The 19,088-nt window shown below is 37.3% G+C and overlaps 1 protein-coding gene across 1 annotated transcript in view; it reads right to left on the bottom strand.

The window, feature by feature from the left end:
* NRG3 (neuregulin 3) overlaps positions 1–19,088 on the bottom strand; it is a 409,872-nt gene that overhangs the window by 234,180 nt on the left and 156,604 nt on the right. The window contains exon 2 of the mRNA XM_054206415.1: positions 6,157–6,286. Within this exon, the coding sequence (XP_054062390.1) occupies positions 6,157–6,286 (130 nt within the window). The remainder of the gene's footprint in view (positions 1–6,156; positions 6,287–19,088) is intronic.

Consider the following 19,088-nt stretch of genomic DNA (forward strand, 5'->3'; position numbering starts at 1 on the left):
TTAAAACTAGCACTAAATACAAAGCTTTATTTTATTTTGTATTTATTTTCACCATTAAATTAATTTATCCTACCTCAATTATTAAGACTAATACAAACTTGTTTTCAGAAAGTGTTTAAGAGGGATAAATAGGTAATAGATGTTTTGCCAGTGACTTCTCTGGTGCATAGCGCTGCTTGATGGAATGATACTATATGAACAGCGACAACAGTCATAAACACCGATTTATTGCAGTACTCAAAAACTTAAGCATGTGCTGAAGGGTGAATTTTTGCAAACACATCAGGAGAAATGTCTGTCACGATGTTTGAAATACAGACTCTTACACTGCTGCAATAAAATACCCACTTTGGCAGATATTTGAAAGTAATTGAACTTTGTAAGACTTTTCAATTTGCATATATATATTTTTCAAGCTGAAAGTATTTTCTACTGCAAAGTTACAGAAGATTGAAGAAGTATCTGCTAAATGCAATAATCTAGGAGAAAAATCTGTAAATAAAAACCACTGTAAAATGGAGTGTTGAGACTGTGAAAATTAATCAACAATTAAAGTACTTTGACAAGAAGCTTTTCTCGAGAGTCCCTATCTTCTGAATGTTAAATTATGAAAGCATGAATCAGGTGTTATGGAATACAGCCATGTTTAGTGTGCATATCACAGAATATGCTCTCGCACTATTTCACCAGGGGAGAATGTTAAAAGACTCAATCTTTAAATGTAAAAACTGTTCGTTATTTATTGAATTCTTATGCCATAATATCAGACTTGAAGGATTTTAATTTCAGAGGACTATTAGGAAAAAGAGCATGGATAACTGAGGAAGTTTAGTATTTGGACAAAAGCAGGTAAAGTTTAGTATTTGGACAGAATAATTTAGTTTTTACTCTAATTAAGTGATTATAATTAAGTGACCTCAAATCTTATGTGTTGATTAAAGAAAATTTCAAACCAAATGGTAAAAATCATGTAAGATTGGGTAACACCAAAAGATTATGATCCCCTAGGCAACAAGTACAAGTCCTACAGATGTCTTGGGCTTTACACCATTTCATTTTGAAGTTTAGAAACCATTTTTCTAAACAGTTCATATTTAAAAAGGATTAAAAGGATAAAACAGGTATGTGACACCAAAGTGATGCAACCTCATCCAGTAATTTCAAGGGGCAGGAGCTTGAAAGAGATGCACAGAACTGTTTTGGGTTTTGGGAGTGTTTTTTGTTTGGATTTTTTTGTATGAAGGAAAAGAAGTATCTAAAACTAGACAAGGAAAGCATGAGGTTTCCCCCCAAAAAAGGGAAAAGTAGTCAAACTGCAGATTTGCTATTAATATTACTTAAAGAAATAAAGGCTTTACAGGTTTAACTAGCCTTGTCTCGAGTGCTAGCAAACAGCTATGAATGCAGCCGAAACGATTCCACCCTTGGGACGTGCAGTCCATGTGACAGACTTCTTGGCCAGAATTTCTGTTTCCTGACTTCTTACAGGCCTGAGTTTTAACAGTATCATAGTCACAATGCTTTAGGCACACAGGCTATTTCTTTTGAGCTAACAGAAACAACCGCATTGCTGAAGGCAACCATGAGTTGTAAAAGCACTGCTGAAGAAGCAGGTGATATAATAATAATGCAATGTGATATCTATATTAAAATACAGTTGCTTAACAACAGCTTGGAGCTACCTAATGTGGTATTTCAAGTTCACCTCAGCTTTTCTAAAGTAAACATGAAAGTAAATATGGCAGCATTTCCAGCTAATGATGTGTGCAACTACGCAAATATAATCTAGGTACGTGCTACAGCTATGCTCATAAGCCAATAATTCTCATGACAGGAGGTCCGTTGATTGCCCTTGACATGAAAAGTAATCCTAAATTTTAAGCACAGCTTTCTTCCTCCTTTAAACTCTGGTAGCTGTATGTTACGTTGTCAGCTTAATACAATGGATTATTTTTGATGAAACTAACCTTGTAATATTGTGACACCAACAAAATGTTTTATTTATTCAATGCTATTCAAATAGTGAATAATTTTCTGCTTTACTTACACGTTGGAAACACTCTGGAAAAGTGTCACTGAAATACAAAATGGGGGGAACACACAAAATGGAGTAGCTGGTATTTTAAAACACCTAGGTCAGACTGCGAAAGCCTAGGTAACAAACCACATAGCTAGAACATGGAAATGGTCTTATTTTTTTAGATTTTAACTTATGGTTAAGTGCACGTATCATATGCCATGCTCAGAGCTGTTCTTAAATCCAGTCTATTTGATGCCTTTCTCCTGCTTTTGCTGACAGCAAGGGCTATGCCTGGATTACAGTTGCTACTATGCAAAAGACTAACAATTAAAGTTGACAGTATATAAACATTTATCCAAACAGGACTTTCATTAAAAGGGAATTCAATCCTTCTGGTCTCAGGACAGATTTTAAACAAAGCTGAGCAATGCTGGTATAAATTTTTAATCATAAGTGTAAAAATGGAAAATTTTATGCATTAAAAAGAGCAAGATCACCAAGCACAAAATTCATCAGAACAAGATGAATGCATCCAATCTAGATTATCTATGAAATCTGAAAACTCTGGGATAGTAACCACAGTAGCACTCTTTGGAGGCATAAGTACAACCTGCTGTAATTTGGTTAACTGGGAATAATGTTTTGTTTACTGTGCATTTGTGAGTCTATGATTTCACCCTCTGTTGTTAGAAAACTTATTCAGCTGTTATACTGCTTGCTTTGTGAAGGAGAGATGAAGGGCACAAACAAAGGACAAAAGGAATATCTCATCCAACATACTCAGCTCTATAAACAGTATATTAGAGTTCATTGCCAACACCAAGATTTCCAGTGCATACACGATAGTCTTAATGGCTTCTTTTGGGAGAGAAATTAAACAGTGCAATCCTCTTCTCCCCTCAGAAGTTTTAGTCACTCATTCCATTCAGTATTTTCCAGTCCTAAAGGGGTAATCAGAGGAAAATAAATGGACTGAAAAGAAAAACAAAAATGTAGGAGGTTTCAAAAAACCTCCAACCGCAAAGACCCAGAGTGACTTCAGATAGGGTCTTTGAAATAAAATTGTACAGACAAAACTTAAACTTTTTAAAGCCCACATTATATAATACCCAGTTAAATGCCAATGTGTCAGTGTTGACTGTGTACTTGATTTGTTTTATGTAAATAACAACTAAAAGCACCCTCACCATTTAGCTTAAATTCTCAAGAAGGCAACAGGGAAAAAAATTCAGCATATGGAGAAGCTAAATATGAATTTTCCCTACTGTTGACCTACCCTATCCTTAAAACAAGCTTGTGTTAAACCATTCACAAAAATAAATACTGAAGTCACACCTTTAAAATAGCACAAACAATATCCAGTGTATCTTGTTATCTAACCATGCAGAACTCTGTCAGTTTACATCCCCAGACATATTTTCACCAAGGGACAGTAAGTAAAATGTAGACGTTCAAACAAAAATGGAATTGTACCATTTGAAACTATAACAATTTCTATACTTTTTTTCTTCCAATTGTCAACTAAGATAAAAAAAAAAAATGTCCCATGACTTCAGGACACCTCCTCTGTAGGTGGATAAGAATGAAAGATGCACGAGCAGGGCTCTTCAGAACTCCTCGTTTACTTTACATGGTCTTCTGCGACATGGCCTCCCTCTTGCCCTTTACCAAGGGTGCATGCTTGTCCCACTCTCCACAATTACAGGTTCAAACTAGATAAGGCATGTATCTCACAAAACAGAAAGAAAAGGTATAGAGCCAGTGCTCTACCACATCCAGCTGCCAATGTCATTACTGACTGCTGGAATTTGACGTGTGCTCATCTCCTATTGCCCAACAAGAGCATAATAAATTTTGTCAACTCTGAAAGGTGCTTGAACCGCCAGTTGAGACTGTTTACACCGACAGTATGGTTCATAAGGATAGAGAAGAAGTCCAGGATGTAACTCAAATAGTTATTAATTGCTACCTAATCTTTTTTTTTTTTTTTTTGCTTTAACAATCATTAGCGTATCTGTCCTTAAACATGTGCACACAACAAGACCAACTGCACAACTGCCTAAGCGTATCGTCTACTAACACTCTTTAAACCTGACAAAGTGGGACCAAAGTTTTTTGCTTCATCAAGGTCTTCTCTCTGCAGCTGTTCCACATGGCAAATTCCCATTTCAGTAAATTGGTGCTCTGTTCCCAGAACAGATGCAAAAATCAAACTCCCAACGAGGATACACAATGCAGCCTGATTCTAAGAACAAAGTATCGTTTCACTCTCTAAGTCTTCATAATTCTGTATTCAAATGATTCTTTTAATTGCAATGGGAATTCCATAACCCTTTCATTCTCAGGGAAAAATTACTTTTTTTTTTTTTGTTAGAGGACAAACACAGTACATCAATATTGTATTTTTCTATACGTGTACATTCTAGCTACTATTCCAAAGCACGGTTCTAGGCCACAGATAGAACAAACCTGCATCCCACTCTCTATAGCACCGGCCCTGACAAAGAGACATATAGTCTATTACCAACCTAGAGATACAGAATTTGAAGGTCAAATTAAAAGCTTTTCTCCATTAATGACACACATACCAGCATCATAAAAGTGATTCTGAACTGAACACTGCACGAGCTGCTGCATGCAGTGTTGAAGGTTCTTACAGAATTAAACAAAGCATTGCAACTAGTGTAATCACCCTTTAAATTTTAAAATCTGTCTTCTCTTGCTATATGGATTTTCATTGCCTCATACATGTCTTTTTGCGTTGCACACTTCAAACTACGCACTGAAATAAGCAGATGTTTAATTCCCAGAGAATGTGTCAATGCCCGAAACTTGTACAACCAATACACATCTGCTACACACGGGAGCTAACAGATTCACAAGTGATACCCAGATTTCCCTACGGAAGAATTACACAAGAGAAGGTGATGAAAAAATTTCACTCTGCTGGAAAGAATGAAAACTCAACACTCTGGCTTGTTTAGTTACAGGGAAAAGCTTGGATGGAAAAGCTTCTAACCGTTAGTCAGACTGTAGCATTAGAATCACAGCAAGTAAACAGGAATTTGGCAAAGGCAGAGAACACGAAAGATCTTGAAATTCAACCCCCAAAAAAGACATCTCTTATGAGACGTACTCCTGTAGATATTTAAAAGTTTAACCCATACAGTTTACAAAAACAGCCTGTTCAAAGAAATTAGGTAATAAATTTACCAGCCTAATTAAAAATCATACAGGAAAGCCTCTGAGTATCTCAGGTGCTTTTTATTGTATATGTTAGAGATAGCTATATATTGAGACATTCAGTTTAGAATTTGGACACATAAGTGTATTGGATATACCTTCTGTATGCCAAATACAGTATTTTAGGAGTAGATTAAAAAAAACAAAAGTACAGGTTTTCATTTTTGACCACTTCTGTTTAAAAGGTTGTTTGAGTAGTTCAGAATTTTTTTTTATTCTCATCTTTAGGAAGATGTTATAGTATTCCTTCTGCGTATCGCTCCCTTTTACTGGCCGCTACATCTAGAACAATTATAGTTGGTGATCTGGTTTTCTTTTCTGATAGTCTTTTAAATACATTCAACGTGGTCATGGACATTAACAGAAGTTCAGGAGCATAAAACTGTACAACAGCTATATGGCAGTTTCAGATGGCTATTACAGTCCATTTTATCTTTCAATAATTAAACTTATGAAACCCTAATTCTTAAAACTACTAACTGAACAACTCTTCCTGTCTCTCAATGAACAGTGCGTACAGCTATTGTCAAAGCTTTACTTTGAGCACCCAAAATAAAGGAATGCTTCCCATATGTAGAGGAACGTAAGATTTTAATACGTAAAAAAGAAAACAAAACATTAATCCTTACTTGTTTATATGATTAGAAAATAGAATATTGAAGACTTTTCTTATCTGTAAAAGTAATCAAAGTGTTGGTTTTTCCACTCCGTATTTGTATTTACAAATATTACAGACTACTAAAAAAAAACCCACCCAAAACTGTGAGGGATCCAATCAAATTGGAGACAAATTCCATTGCTTTGTACCATTTTAAGTCTGAATGTTTATTTTTTCTAATGCTGTCTCCCTTGGACAGAAGACTTTTTTTGCAACTTCTTAGCAAATGACTTACCGGCAGTGTTTATGTGATCCTGTTAAGGTTTCAATCACAAAGCATTCCCCTTCATTGAGACAATATGCAAGATCCTTGTCTTTGCATGGCTTAAAGTGCTCAGATCGCTCAGTGGAATACGTTGTAGTATCTATGGAGAAAACAAAAAAAGGAAAGAAATGCTGTAAGGCTAAATATTGAATTTTCTTAAAGTATATCTTAAATAAATTTGATCAAATCGGTCTCAGTAACATCACCTGATTAAGACAGACTAACTTAACAGAAAGCAAAAGCACAGGGCAAGCAAACTTCAATGTGACCGCTATATTATTTCCAATCAAGCTTCTTAAAAAGATTCACAAAAGGAACCTTACATTTGTAAATATTAGCAGAAAAGCAAACTAGGCTGCTGCAAAGTTGAGTATAATTTCAACCACTTCCAATTTCCAAAGTATCCCTTCTAAAGTATAAACACACCTATTTTGTAATCTGTAACCAGAACAATATTGTTTTAAATACAATACACAACTATTTTTATGAAAAATTAGCAAAATTAGCATATTGGGTTTGCACGGAAAGGTTTTGGTAGTGGGGGCCTACACGGGTAGCTTCTTGTGAGAAGCTGCTGGAAGCTTCCCCTGTGTCCAACAGAGCAAACGCCAGCTGGAACCAAGACGGACCGCCACTGGCCAAGGCCGAGCCCATCAGCGATGGTGGTAGCATCTCTGGGATAATGTATTTAAGAAGGAAGAAAAAAAAAAATCCAAATCAAACCCAAAAGAACTGTGCAACACCAGCAGCAGTCAGGAGAGAGGAGTGAGAAAACGTGAGAGAGACAACCCTGCAGACACCAAGGCCAGTGAAGAAGGAGGGGAGGCGGTGCTCCAGGCAACGGAGCAGAGATTCCCCTGCAGCCCATGGTGAAGACCGCGGTGAGGCAGGCTGTCCCCCTGCAGCCCATGACGGTTGACAGTGGAGCAGTTATCCACCTGCAGCCCATGGAGGACCCCGCACTGGAGCAGGTGGATGTCCCAAGGAGGCTGTGACCCCATGGGAAGCCCACGCTGGAGCAGGGCTAGAAAACCCTCATAAAACCCACAACATCAAAAGAAAAAAACAAAGCCAAAAACCTATGGACCATAATAATCTGATTCACCAGTCACAAAAACTGACCTAGAATTTAAACACAAGCAATGCACTATAGATTGTTTCATTTCAGGTACATCTCCTGTAGGTTTCTATAGGTCTGTTGAAACACCCCCATAACACAGTTTCCAAATGAATTACTGTTTGGACTGTTGGCTATAACTTCGGAATACGTAGTTAGATAATGAGATTTGGAATAGGCTGACAGTATGTCAGGGTGAGCTATCATTCCTGTCTTGTAATATATCTCTTTAACCTTTCCAATCCAGTTGGATTAATCAACAATAAAATGAAATTTTCAGAGGAAGATGTCTGACTGACAGATATTTTTATTTTCTTCACAAAGACAACGATTTTTCTAATGAAGTATGATTTTCAAAGTAGACAACCATTTCCATAGACCCATGGCTCAATCTTCATATACAATCTTAATGCTCAAAGTTTAAATTCCTACTCACTTTGCAGAGAAAAGGACCAGGATCTAATGTACTAATACATCTTAAAATTATAAGAGAACATTTCATTATATACCGTATAGACTATCACAGAATATTTTGTGGCCTGCTGTCAAAGGAATGAAACTGTGCTCAATGCACATGGAACTTTGCAAACTCAAAATCATGCAAACACGTTAACTTGATTTTTGCTCATAGCTCAATACAAAGTAAATATCCACTAAGCTAATACCAGAGTTGAAAATCAAAACACTAAAATACAAGATACCTGTAAGTATGGTTCTGCAAGAAAATTCAGATAATTCCAAAAATCTTCCAAAGTAACCTTTTTCATTCTTAATGTATTTTAAATAAAATCGTGCTACAAGTTTCCCTTGTTATCCAGAATAAGTGAAGGAAGATTAACAAAATACATTTAAAAAGAATAAGAATATCTACATATAATCTTTGTATACAACACTGTCTTTTCCCCAGAGAGAAAATATTTTAGAGTTCAAAGTTTTCAGTGGAGAAAAAAAAAAATCCTGGGAATAAACTCCAACAGTCTCCCCTCAAATGGTTTTGCAGGTTCAGAATGAAACGTCCTGCCGTTTTTCCAAATAGCAGCATTTACGAAAAAGGTGCAGGCTATATAAAAATGGCTATGTTTTTAATGACTGCAAGCAAACCCTGAAGTGAAATACATCAAATTGAATTTTGGAAACAATAGAAGATGTTTGTAAAAGCAAAGAAGTGACAAGCACATCACTATTGACATTTCAAGAATGATCAGGTTTTATGTAACAAAACCATCTTCAGGTAGAGAAAGGTAGCCCAGTTACCTTTTAAGGTCAATTTTACACAGGAGAACATAAATGATCATCTAAAATTTGCTTAGGTAAAAAAACCCACCCAAATATAAACAACAGTAATCAGATATGATCTTTCTATCCCTTTTAAATATGGAAAACAGAAGATAATATTATTTGAAAGCACTTGTGATAATTACAAAAGGTAACTAAAACTCAACTTGATATGGCTTTAGAGAACAGAACACTTATATTTGTCAGCCTGCTCTGAAGAAAAAAGCCGTGCAAATACCTTTATGAAGGCAGTCGCATTACATAGACCAAAGTAATCCGAGATGTCCCCAAAGGACAAGAATAAAACTAAGGAGAAAATGCAGTTTTCACAAAGCATGTGTTTGAGTTAGTGATGTACTGAATGCTCAGAGCACAGTGTTTGAAGTGCAGGATACTCCTCTTCTACCGTAATTAACTCAAAAATACCTTGTCAAGGTCAGCATTTTAAAGTTTTAGATTAAATACATTCTTCAGAGGTTTTGTTCTCTTTTATTTTAATCACTTCTCTGTTCAATATTATTCAAGATTTAATCAAGTCCACAGCAGAAACTTTTGCCAATTCAGCAGTGTCAGAGCAGAGCTAAGACTGTGCACGTCACATTTTATACTGGCAGAAGTGCCACTGAAGATACAGCTACAGCATAGCTTAATTTATTTGAGTACTAATGGAAATTACACAAGTAATTGGACTTCTCCGCTGACATAAATTATAAAGAAACTACGGCCTGCTGTTCCAGCAAGCCAGCCTTCCAGAACTGGATTTTCTGACACTTCCACAGGAGTAATGTGGCGCTCTGCCCACGCAGAGCGATGAGGGGCTGGAGTCAAAACTCTCCCTCAAAGCCCCATCTGTTTTATTTACAAACAGGCATAAAGTTGTGATACTTTATTTTCTCCACTTGCACATGATTGCAAGCTTTTTTTACGTTGCTTTGAGTTCTGTCTCTGGTCTTTCAAATTAAGCACAACTTATGTTGAGAAGTATACAATGATTTGTAACTTCTTTTTTTTTTTTTAAATGAATCATCTCATTATAAGTCAGTTTTAAGTTATAGCCTTTTCTGTCTTGGAGATACTTGTGCAAGTCTAGCCAGGCTGATGTACATGGGAGCACCTGTCTATGTACAGCTGATCTCTAGCCTGCAATGATCAGTTGTCTTAGCTACAAAGGTCATTCACTAACATTCAAAAGCTCAAAAGCCGTATTACCAATTGATATCCTAGATATCCCTAGAGCTCTTTGGCATTTTGTGCTGGATATACTCACATACAGGATACGTGAGTTTTCTGAAAAGTTACAATCTTGTTGTTATTTCATACTGCACTCACAATGAAACAAACTCTGTTACAACTTCATTAAATATTGAAAAAACAAAATGTAAAAACTTGATCTAAACAGAACTACAGAAAGAACAAAACAATAGAAAACACTGTAGAGACTATATAATTTTCTTGATTCTTTTTCTAGTAAGTAATAAACCTTACTGTTACTTCCCTCCCTCCCTTCATGGAGGAATTGTCCCTCATACCTTCAGAAGCCTGCTAAGTATCCAGCATTCTGTTGTGAAGTTTGATTTATTTTTTTTTTAAATAAGTGATAAAACCTAGACATTCACAAAATTACTAGTAGAGCAGCTTTATTTTCTAGTCTTTCAACGTGGGTAACAGACCCAAACATTTATAGATAACAAAAGGGAACTTCTGTTATGCATGCAGATGTCCCTGAATTCAGTATTTAAATGCCAATAATCCATAATCCCTTAAAGTCTTCTTTTTACTTTTTTTTTTTTTTAAACTGCTAAGTGTCCAAGTGTTTCATGCAAAAGCAGCAGGGGCTATTGATTTCTGCTGGAATCTTTCCAACTGAATTGGAATAAAGAATTTCTAGGCACTTTTCTTCTATTTTCCTCACCTCACTATCAGCAATGCTTTATGTATGATTCCCATACTCCAAAAATGGACATACCATTGCCAAGTCTCAGATATCACTGTTTAATCAAATGAACAAGAACTCAGTTCACGTCTCAAAGGAAGGCTTCAGGACCTTTTATTTAGAAGCACAGAGTTGGTTAAAAAAATGCAGTCATTTGTGAATGTTGAAAAAAAATTCAGTAGGAAGTTTTCAGATGTTATTTTATTTGGTTAAGGTCAAAATCTTCATCTAAAGAAGTGTTAGTGACTTTGCATTCTTGCCTCATTAATCTATTTCATCATATTTATACCAGCACAGAATGGCTCATTACAGCTAATTTATTGAAAGGTCTTCAAAGCATAATATCGATACTATAAATACTAGCTCCTGCTTCAAGGCTACCAGATTCATTGTTTCCAGTACTATGTTCTGATACTAATAAACCTGTAGTTGCAAAGGACAAATGCAGGAAAAGAGAGAATGCAAGATTTAAAATATCCTGGGAAATAGCGGCATTCACGGCAGCTGTTTCTGCGCAGACTGCAGAGCAGCAGCCATTCCCACCCATCACATCTGTCTCACAACACTCTGGCTTTAGAAACAGATTTTACTGAGAACACATCTCAAATGAAAAAAAAAAAAAAGTTCTGCATGCAAGTTTTAAATGATACCCACACCGCATGCGCATCATTGTAAACATTTTTTTCCAAATAGACAGCCTTAGCCATCCAGAGTGTGAGAGTAGAGCCATAGAGAGTGAAAAAAATGAGCCAGGAGAACGAGAGATGAGAAGATCCTGTTTAACTCCTCTGAAGTAACTAACGGAGGGCCATACACATTTTGGAACTACGTAGTAATATTCACTTCTTAACATAGGTATGGTGACTACTTAGTGCATTATCAAGGAGGAATATTTAAGATACCAATATTTGGTTTAATGGCAGACCTTATACAGGGAAAGATTTTTTAAAAATGAGGCCTATTTTAACTACCATTGGGCATTACCAGCTTTAGAGATTTAGCATCAGCATGCAAATTAGTTTTTCCTTTGTTACCCATTTATAACTGAGCATTTCTCTGAGAACCATTGCCTTACTGAGGCACCAAAAAAGCAATCCCATTTTTAAATGCACTGCAAAAAAGCAAGCCAATTACTAACAACAGGAATTCCTCTGACAGTGCAATTCCAGTTACCAAAAAAACCCAACAAAAACCCTTCACAAAAAATCCCAACATTTTTTACAATATATTTTTATCTCACTATTGCTGTCTATAAAGAAGGTAACACAAAAGGTCATTCAATAGCATATAGAGAGTTAAATTTTGTGTTCACTGAAGTCAATGGCAAAGTGTTTACGATGACTCGGTATAAGCAGGGTTCTTCGCAGTTCTTACAGGATCACATAGCGCTTCTCTCCTGATATTTTAGAATGATGTGGTAGCCCTACTAGAAAGGGTCTTGCAAAAAATGAAAGTTACACACAAAATAGTTCATATATTACCTTGTTTACTCACAGTACCCTGAATCTCAAAAAACATATAACCTAAAATGTTTATTCCTGTGCTTTTAACAAGTAAATGAAAGGTGGACAGGGGAAGAAGATACCAAGCCCTAGCAAGATATTAATTAAGGGAGGAGGAGTGGAAAACTTAAATATTACTTGCAAGCGTTTATTATGATTTAGCCTTAGCAACTCTTTCTTAAGTTGTTGATATTTGTAAAGTAAACATTCAAGCCAATACTCATTTTTAATGCAAACCAGAGATCTTCCTTTGTGAGTTCTAACTGAATATTAGTTGGCGTTAGCCATGGGAGCCTGCTCGGAAAATTGAATTTAAAAATTCTAATAATAAATTATGAGGAAAAAACCTAAAGATATCTGTAAATTAAAATTTTATTTTTTAAAATACTAACAGGTTTCTTGTTCTAAATTTACTTTAACTATTTGCATGCATTTATCTATGATTAAAACCAAAAACAATGAAAATATGAAAAGTTTTTATTGCATTTACAGAGACAGTTTTGTATTAACTAGCAGTCGAGTTCTGAATGCTGATTATTCAAACAGCTACCCCTTAGCCAGCTTCTGCCAGACAAAATTTTACTTAATCCAATAACACTTCAAAGGATTTGATGGCATTGTGATATAAAGCAAAATAGTGCTATAGATATAGGAATACTTAGAGCTTTTCTATTACCCTTCAGATTTAAATGAACAAATTTGTATAATTTAGCAACAAACTGATAAAGGAGCAGATGCATCGTCATTTACACCATAGTTGGGTTCCCAGCCAGATTGCAGAGGTAGTTGAAATTGTTATCAGTGAGAGATGGTCCGAATGCTTTTCCTTTGTGTTTAATTCAGAGGATTATATAAGAAGACTCATGTGATATTAACTCAAAAAGCACGTTCCTGTAGAACGTTTCTCTGTGGGTACCAACAGCCACATCCTCGAACAGATCTCTTTTCTCACTATATCAGCAGAGCACAGCATCACATCTACAACTGCACAGAAACAACAGCTCAAGCTCCAGAAACGTACAAAAAATTAGAGACGATCATCTCTCCAAAAATCACCACAGACACCGCTAGTGACTGCAAAATTAATTCTTAAAGTGTGACCGTGTTCCAGAAATAAATGTTGTTCACATTTTCCAAATGCTTTATCAATTAGAAATCACAATACACAAGAACTAACCCATATCTTGAAAAATATATTAAAGGATTTTCAAGCTACTAGTGCATTATTAGCAAAATATCATATGCTATTAGAGAACTGCTTGCTTCCTGCAAAACTTACATATTAGAGTATGTCTTTGCTTTCATGACTTAAAAAAAACCCCGAACAAAACAAACCTAGCAACCACTATTTCTAAAAACAATGTACAAAAAAGCCTACACACCTATTGATATCTTGCAACTGAAACTCAAAAGCAGCAAAGCCAATAAAGCTAGCGTCACTTCTGAATGTCTTATCTGATCACATCTGTCAGAACTAAACCCCGAATACCAATGAAATTCATCTATATATGTGCAGAATTGCACATCCGAGGCTGTATTCTCCTGTACAGCTCAAACTGAAATCAGTGAAAGCTGAACAAATGGGAGCTGACTCAGGAGAGAGCAAGCCCTGGGAGACACAAAAGGCCAAGGTTTTTCAGAAGTTCAATGTCTAGGAGCCAAAGAAACAGGAGTGACTAAAACTCTAAAAGGTTTTGGCATTCAATGTGAAGAGTTATTTTGAAAACTGAGTCATGACAGTTCTGATGAGCACTCTAGGTGCAGAGTGCTTTTGCCAATCAGACATGCATTCAGGTGTCCTTTGGTAGAACTTTATTATCTCATTAATTGATCCAAAAGAAACTCATAGAGGAATTCAGTGAAAAATTGGGGCGCTCATGATTGTGACAAAAATGGATCAACCATCCCCCATCTGGGCTTCTCTCTCCTTTAACCTCTAGCAGTCCCTCCTGTCTAAGTATACTGACACCATTGGAGTCACCAAAAGCCCTTGAGATTGGCTAGCACCATTGCACCAAAAGGGGACACCCTTTTGGGGATGTGGACATAGCTCTAGGAAATAGTCTTCAATAGATGGAGAAATTGAAATATAGTTAAATTAATTGACTTTGCAGCACAAAAGCAGAATAGTAAATTAAAAAAAAAAAGGTACCTCCACGGTACAAAAGTTGATGATGTAATCAATATCTAGAAAGAAAAAAAAAAAAAAAAAACACACACCACAAAACACAGAACAATTCTGCATAGGTTAAAAGAAGCTAGAAGAAAGCTGTCTGTGATGTCTGCAACCATCAGTGCTCTGCAATGAAAAAAAGCATTCAAATAAAATCTGGCTTCAACTCTACAGTAGAGTACATCAGGGAGTTTGTGATGAAACATTTTTGGCTCACTTTGCCTACTGAAGAAAATGTTCATTTGGAGCAATGATTAATCATTATTTATCAAGAATAGTAATAAAAATAAAGTTGCCTTAAACAAATCAAAATCATTTTCCTTTATTTTTCATGCTCAGCTTCAAGTGATCCCAGGAGGATTCAAATCTCATTGCCTAGGGAGGACTGTTACTTTAACTGGATTTGGTTGGAGTACTTTGTAAATCAGTGAACAGTTTCAGAACTTTGCCCTTTCAAATCTGATATATTTGGATATATAAAGAAAATTAAATATAAGAGGAAAGAGAGAAGAAGGAAATATAAGAAAATAGAGGAGAATTGCAATGACCTAAATAACTCAATATTGCTACAGAAGGAGCATAAAAGTGATGTTACAATCATTATTACATGTAGTAAAAAAAAAAAACAAAAACAAAAAAAACCCCAAACAATTAACAGTCCTACAAATCTTTTTCTTTCTTACATCACAGCTCTCTCCTCTTGCCCATGAAGCACAGTGTGGGGGTGGGAGTTTAGATGCAAGGACCAGTGGAGAAGAAGATAATGACAGAAACGTTGAATCTCAATGCCTATTCTGTTATGTGCAGGTAGTTCCTCCTGCACTCATCACCTCCGCTACAGCTCAGAGGTAACACCGCTGGAATGAACTGTAGCCTAATTCCAGCAGACCCCATGTATCGTTCTGTCTTGTTCCACATCACCTGATTCCCATCACAAATCACATCAACAATCAGGTTTTTTATCCTTCATAGGTAAGTGTCACCATAACCCAGCACCAAACCTTCAGCACTTCATTCTACAAACTCCAATCACCGATCCAGATTAGTTAAACTCCATAGGCTCTTCACTTTTACGTGAAAACTGTGTAATAGATAACTATGAAAAGCATTTGTGCAATGGACAGATACTGGTAAAAAAAGAACAACTACCTTGTATTTTAAATTTATTTCAACATAAACTGATAGCTTAATTAAATCACCTACTCTTTTCTTTTGGTTGAAATGATCAGCATATCAAACAACCCTTTTCCTCAGCACATGGTGACGGCAGAGGGGAGAATAAGTGTTTCTGTGGGTCTCAGGAGGGATGTGGGCACCCTGTTCTGGTGCCCCTTTCCCAGCCTGCTTCACCCTTCCCATCACTCAGAGAAGCTGAGATGCATGCATAAAACTCTGACAGCTCCAGTTCCTAGTTGAAATATCCCAAACACTGATTGTCTCAGTTCCTGCACCTTAACTGATCTGACCTTTATCATCCCCTGCATCCTGCCACCCTGCATTTGCCCTGCTGCCACTATCACCAAATCAAATTATGTCCCCACAGCTGAGAAACCTTCAACTAACTTTAAGGCGCATAACTGCCACTTGGGAGTTTTACAGAAGAAAAAAAAATAATAAAGAAGAAAAAGAAAAAATTATGATTTTTCTGCAAACCAAGCTGTTACCCACATGTTTTTCTACAAAATGATAAATAAACTGGAAGATCTCTCATCAGACCTCCTGCTCAAAGCATGTTTAACTTCGTATTCTTTTAAAATCACTATTTTTTAAAAATCTCCAAGGACAGACATTCTACGACCCCTTATAGCCACCTGTTGCAGTGCATAGTCACTCTCATTCGCAATTTTTTTTGCCTCCTCATATCAGATTCTGGGAATAGACAAGGCAATACTCTGGAGCTGATTAGAAAAACCCCAAACCAAACTGAAAGCAACACAACTGAAATAATTTCGCTGATGTATGAAAGAGTTCCTTAAAGAGTTTCTTAGTAGAAATTAAAAATTCGATATATGCCAAATAAAGGACAGGAACTATTTTGGTGGTTTTTTTCTGACTTTAATTCCCCTAAAGAGCTTTCCAAAATGATAAGAAAATGATACATAACATTTAAGATTGTGGATACGCCTAAACTACTTCTCAGAAGAGCAAAGGGGATTTTAGTGCTTAGTATAAAAGGATGCTGTACCATTATTGGCAATAGGTATAGTGTGAATTCTCCCTACAAAAACCTGTTAAATTAATTGTGATGAATGCTTGAGCAGACATTCACTCACTTTAATGAGTCTTCTTTTGACTGCTGCGGCCTCTCCAATACTTTCTGTCCTTACACAGTAATCATATCACAGATAGCAGCTAGGTAGGCTGTACTGTTGTAAAGTAATGGAAAATTACAAGTCGTTAGCATTCAATAGCGATAGAGCAAACATTATCAACACTGAAGCAATCTTCCACTCCTAAGAATAACTGCCTTGTAAGAAAATTCTTCTGGGAACAAGTATTTTGTGATTTACAGCTCATTAGGACCATCTGTAAATTCCTTAAAGTGTGATAAGAATTCAGTTACCTTTGTATTTTAAAGACTTAATAAATTATTCCTTTTAAACATTCACAAAATACAAAGGTTAAAATAGAAAATAAAAATGCTATGCAAAATACAAGGAATAGACGTTATGTTATAATACAAAGATATTCATTGTCATGATGCTGTTCTCAATCTTCATTGCAAAGCCCAATTTTATGTAGAGATTTTTAAACATTTGGAAAATGATACGTAACTTATCCAGACGTTACTAAGAAATGAGTGATTTTACTAAGAAGTTTGAAGTGGCACAACTGTAAATCTGCTCAGACTATTAACTACAACAAGCAGTTCAGAGCAAACATGTTTGTTTTTCTCTTATGAACATAAGAATAGAACTCTGGCTTTTTCACAAGCAACTTACAAAGCTTTCAGCTCTGAAGACCTGGGCATTCCTGAAAGGACTGGCTATTTTTGCCAAAAGCTTGTGTTTTGTATGTGTAAATAAGCAGCACAAGCATACACAAGAGTGTAAAAAGGTAAATATTGCTGTTTAGTAGATGTAAGGGATTTAGCTTCCCCAGCTATTGCTTAAGGAAATAAAAACTAAACTGCTAATGAAGGCCTCTTCATTAATGATAACTGGTGAGTTTCCTCACTGAGCACCAAGGCTTTTTCAAACACAGATTTGTAATAATCCATATTTGCATATCTTTATATACACTATAGTATAGAAAAGTTCTTCTGGAAACAAAGCATTGTGTAATTTTATAGATTTTTGTAATAAGCATAAGTACAGGGAAAACAGAGGCCCATGGCTAAACAGGGCAGGGAATCGGGTCACTAACGATGCTGACAAGGCCAAGGTTCTCCATACCTTCTTTGCCTCTGTCTTCACCAGCACAGCTGGACCCCAGGTGACAAGATGAAGCTGGTGTGACAACCCACATATGGACTCGCCGGCCTTGGAGGAAGGGCTGGCCTGCAGCCTCTCGCAAGGCCTCAGCCCACACAAACTGGCGGGCCCGGAGGGAATCCACCCCAGGGCGCTGAGAGAAGCGGCCGACATGGTTGCAAGGCCGCTCTCTGTAATCTGAAAGCCCTGGTGATCAGGGGATGTCCTAGACAGCTGGAAGAGGGTAAACGTCATACCCATCTACAAGAGGGGAACAGTGTCTATTGTTGACGTGGACTTCATCAAAGAGCTGAACACTGTTTTCCGCAGGTTCCCCCGGCCGGACCCAGGCCGGAGGGGTGGCCCGGGAGGCGGCAGGGGGCCAGCTGACAGGCCCCGCTCTGGCCCTGGCCATCAGCGGCTCTCACTCAGGCTGGCAGCTTCTCACAAGTGGGGTCCCTCAGGCACCAAACCGGGACACCCCCACACTGCTCAACATCATAAATGACCTGGGCGGTGGGACTGAAGACACTATGGCACTAAACTGGGTGGTGAGGTGGACACGTCAGAAGGGAGAACCATCTTACAGAGAGACCCGGGCATGCTGGAAGAGCGGGCAAGCAAGAACTGTATGAAGTTTAACAAGACAAGTGCAGAGTCCTGCACCTGGGATGATATAACCAAAGAGCCCAGTACAGGCCAGGATGTGTGTGACCGGGGAGCAGCCTTGCTGAAAGCGACCTGGAGGTCCTGCTGGACAACCATCTGAAGATAAGTCAGCGTCGCGCTGCTGCAGCAACAAAGGCAGATCACACCCTGGGCTGCACACGCAAGGACATTATTACCTGGAAAACTGAGTTCAGTTCTGGTCCCCACATTTCCAAAAAGATGTGGACAGATTGGAGAGGGGCCAAAGGAGGGCTCGAGAACCTGCCCTACGGAGAAAGACTGAAGGAGTTAGGTCTTTTCTCCCTAGAGAAGAGAAGGCTCAGGGGGAACTCATCACAGTTTTGCAGCACTTAATGGGCAGCTACAAAGAAGATGGAGGCTCTCTCTTCACAAGCAGCCACGTGGAGAAGACAAGGGGCAACAGGTAAATGGGGCAGTGTAAAAGGTTTCATCTTGGTATAAAAAAGGGAAGTTTTTTGTTTAAAAATATAAAAGTCAATCCCCAGAACAACACCCCCAGAGATGTGTCTGGTGTCCCCATCACTGGAGGTTTTCAAGGCACAACTGGACAGGCTGCTAGATAATCTCATCTACGCTCCCCTTTCCATGAAAGGCTGGACCAGATGATCTTTTGAGGTCATTTTCAGCCTAGGCAGTTCTATGCTTCTTTGGTTTATGGTTCTTCTGAATCATTTACAAATTCCTTAAAGTTGTGCAAGAATTACTCAAAAATAAGATTTATTGAATGTTTCCAACATTCAATAAATCTTACAGTCACTGACAAAGTGCTGTAAGCTAAAAAAATAGATACCTAATGGAA

This window comes from Rissa tridactyla, chromosome 6 (genome assembly GCF_028500815.1).
Source record: "Rissa tridactyla isolate bRisTri1 chromosome 6, bRisTri1.patW.cur.20221130, whole genome shotgun sequence".
In the NCBI taxonomy this organism is placed as follows: Eukaryota; Metazoa; Chordata; class Aves; order Charadriiformes; family Laridae; genus Rissa; species Rissa tridactyla.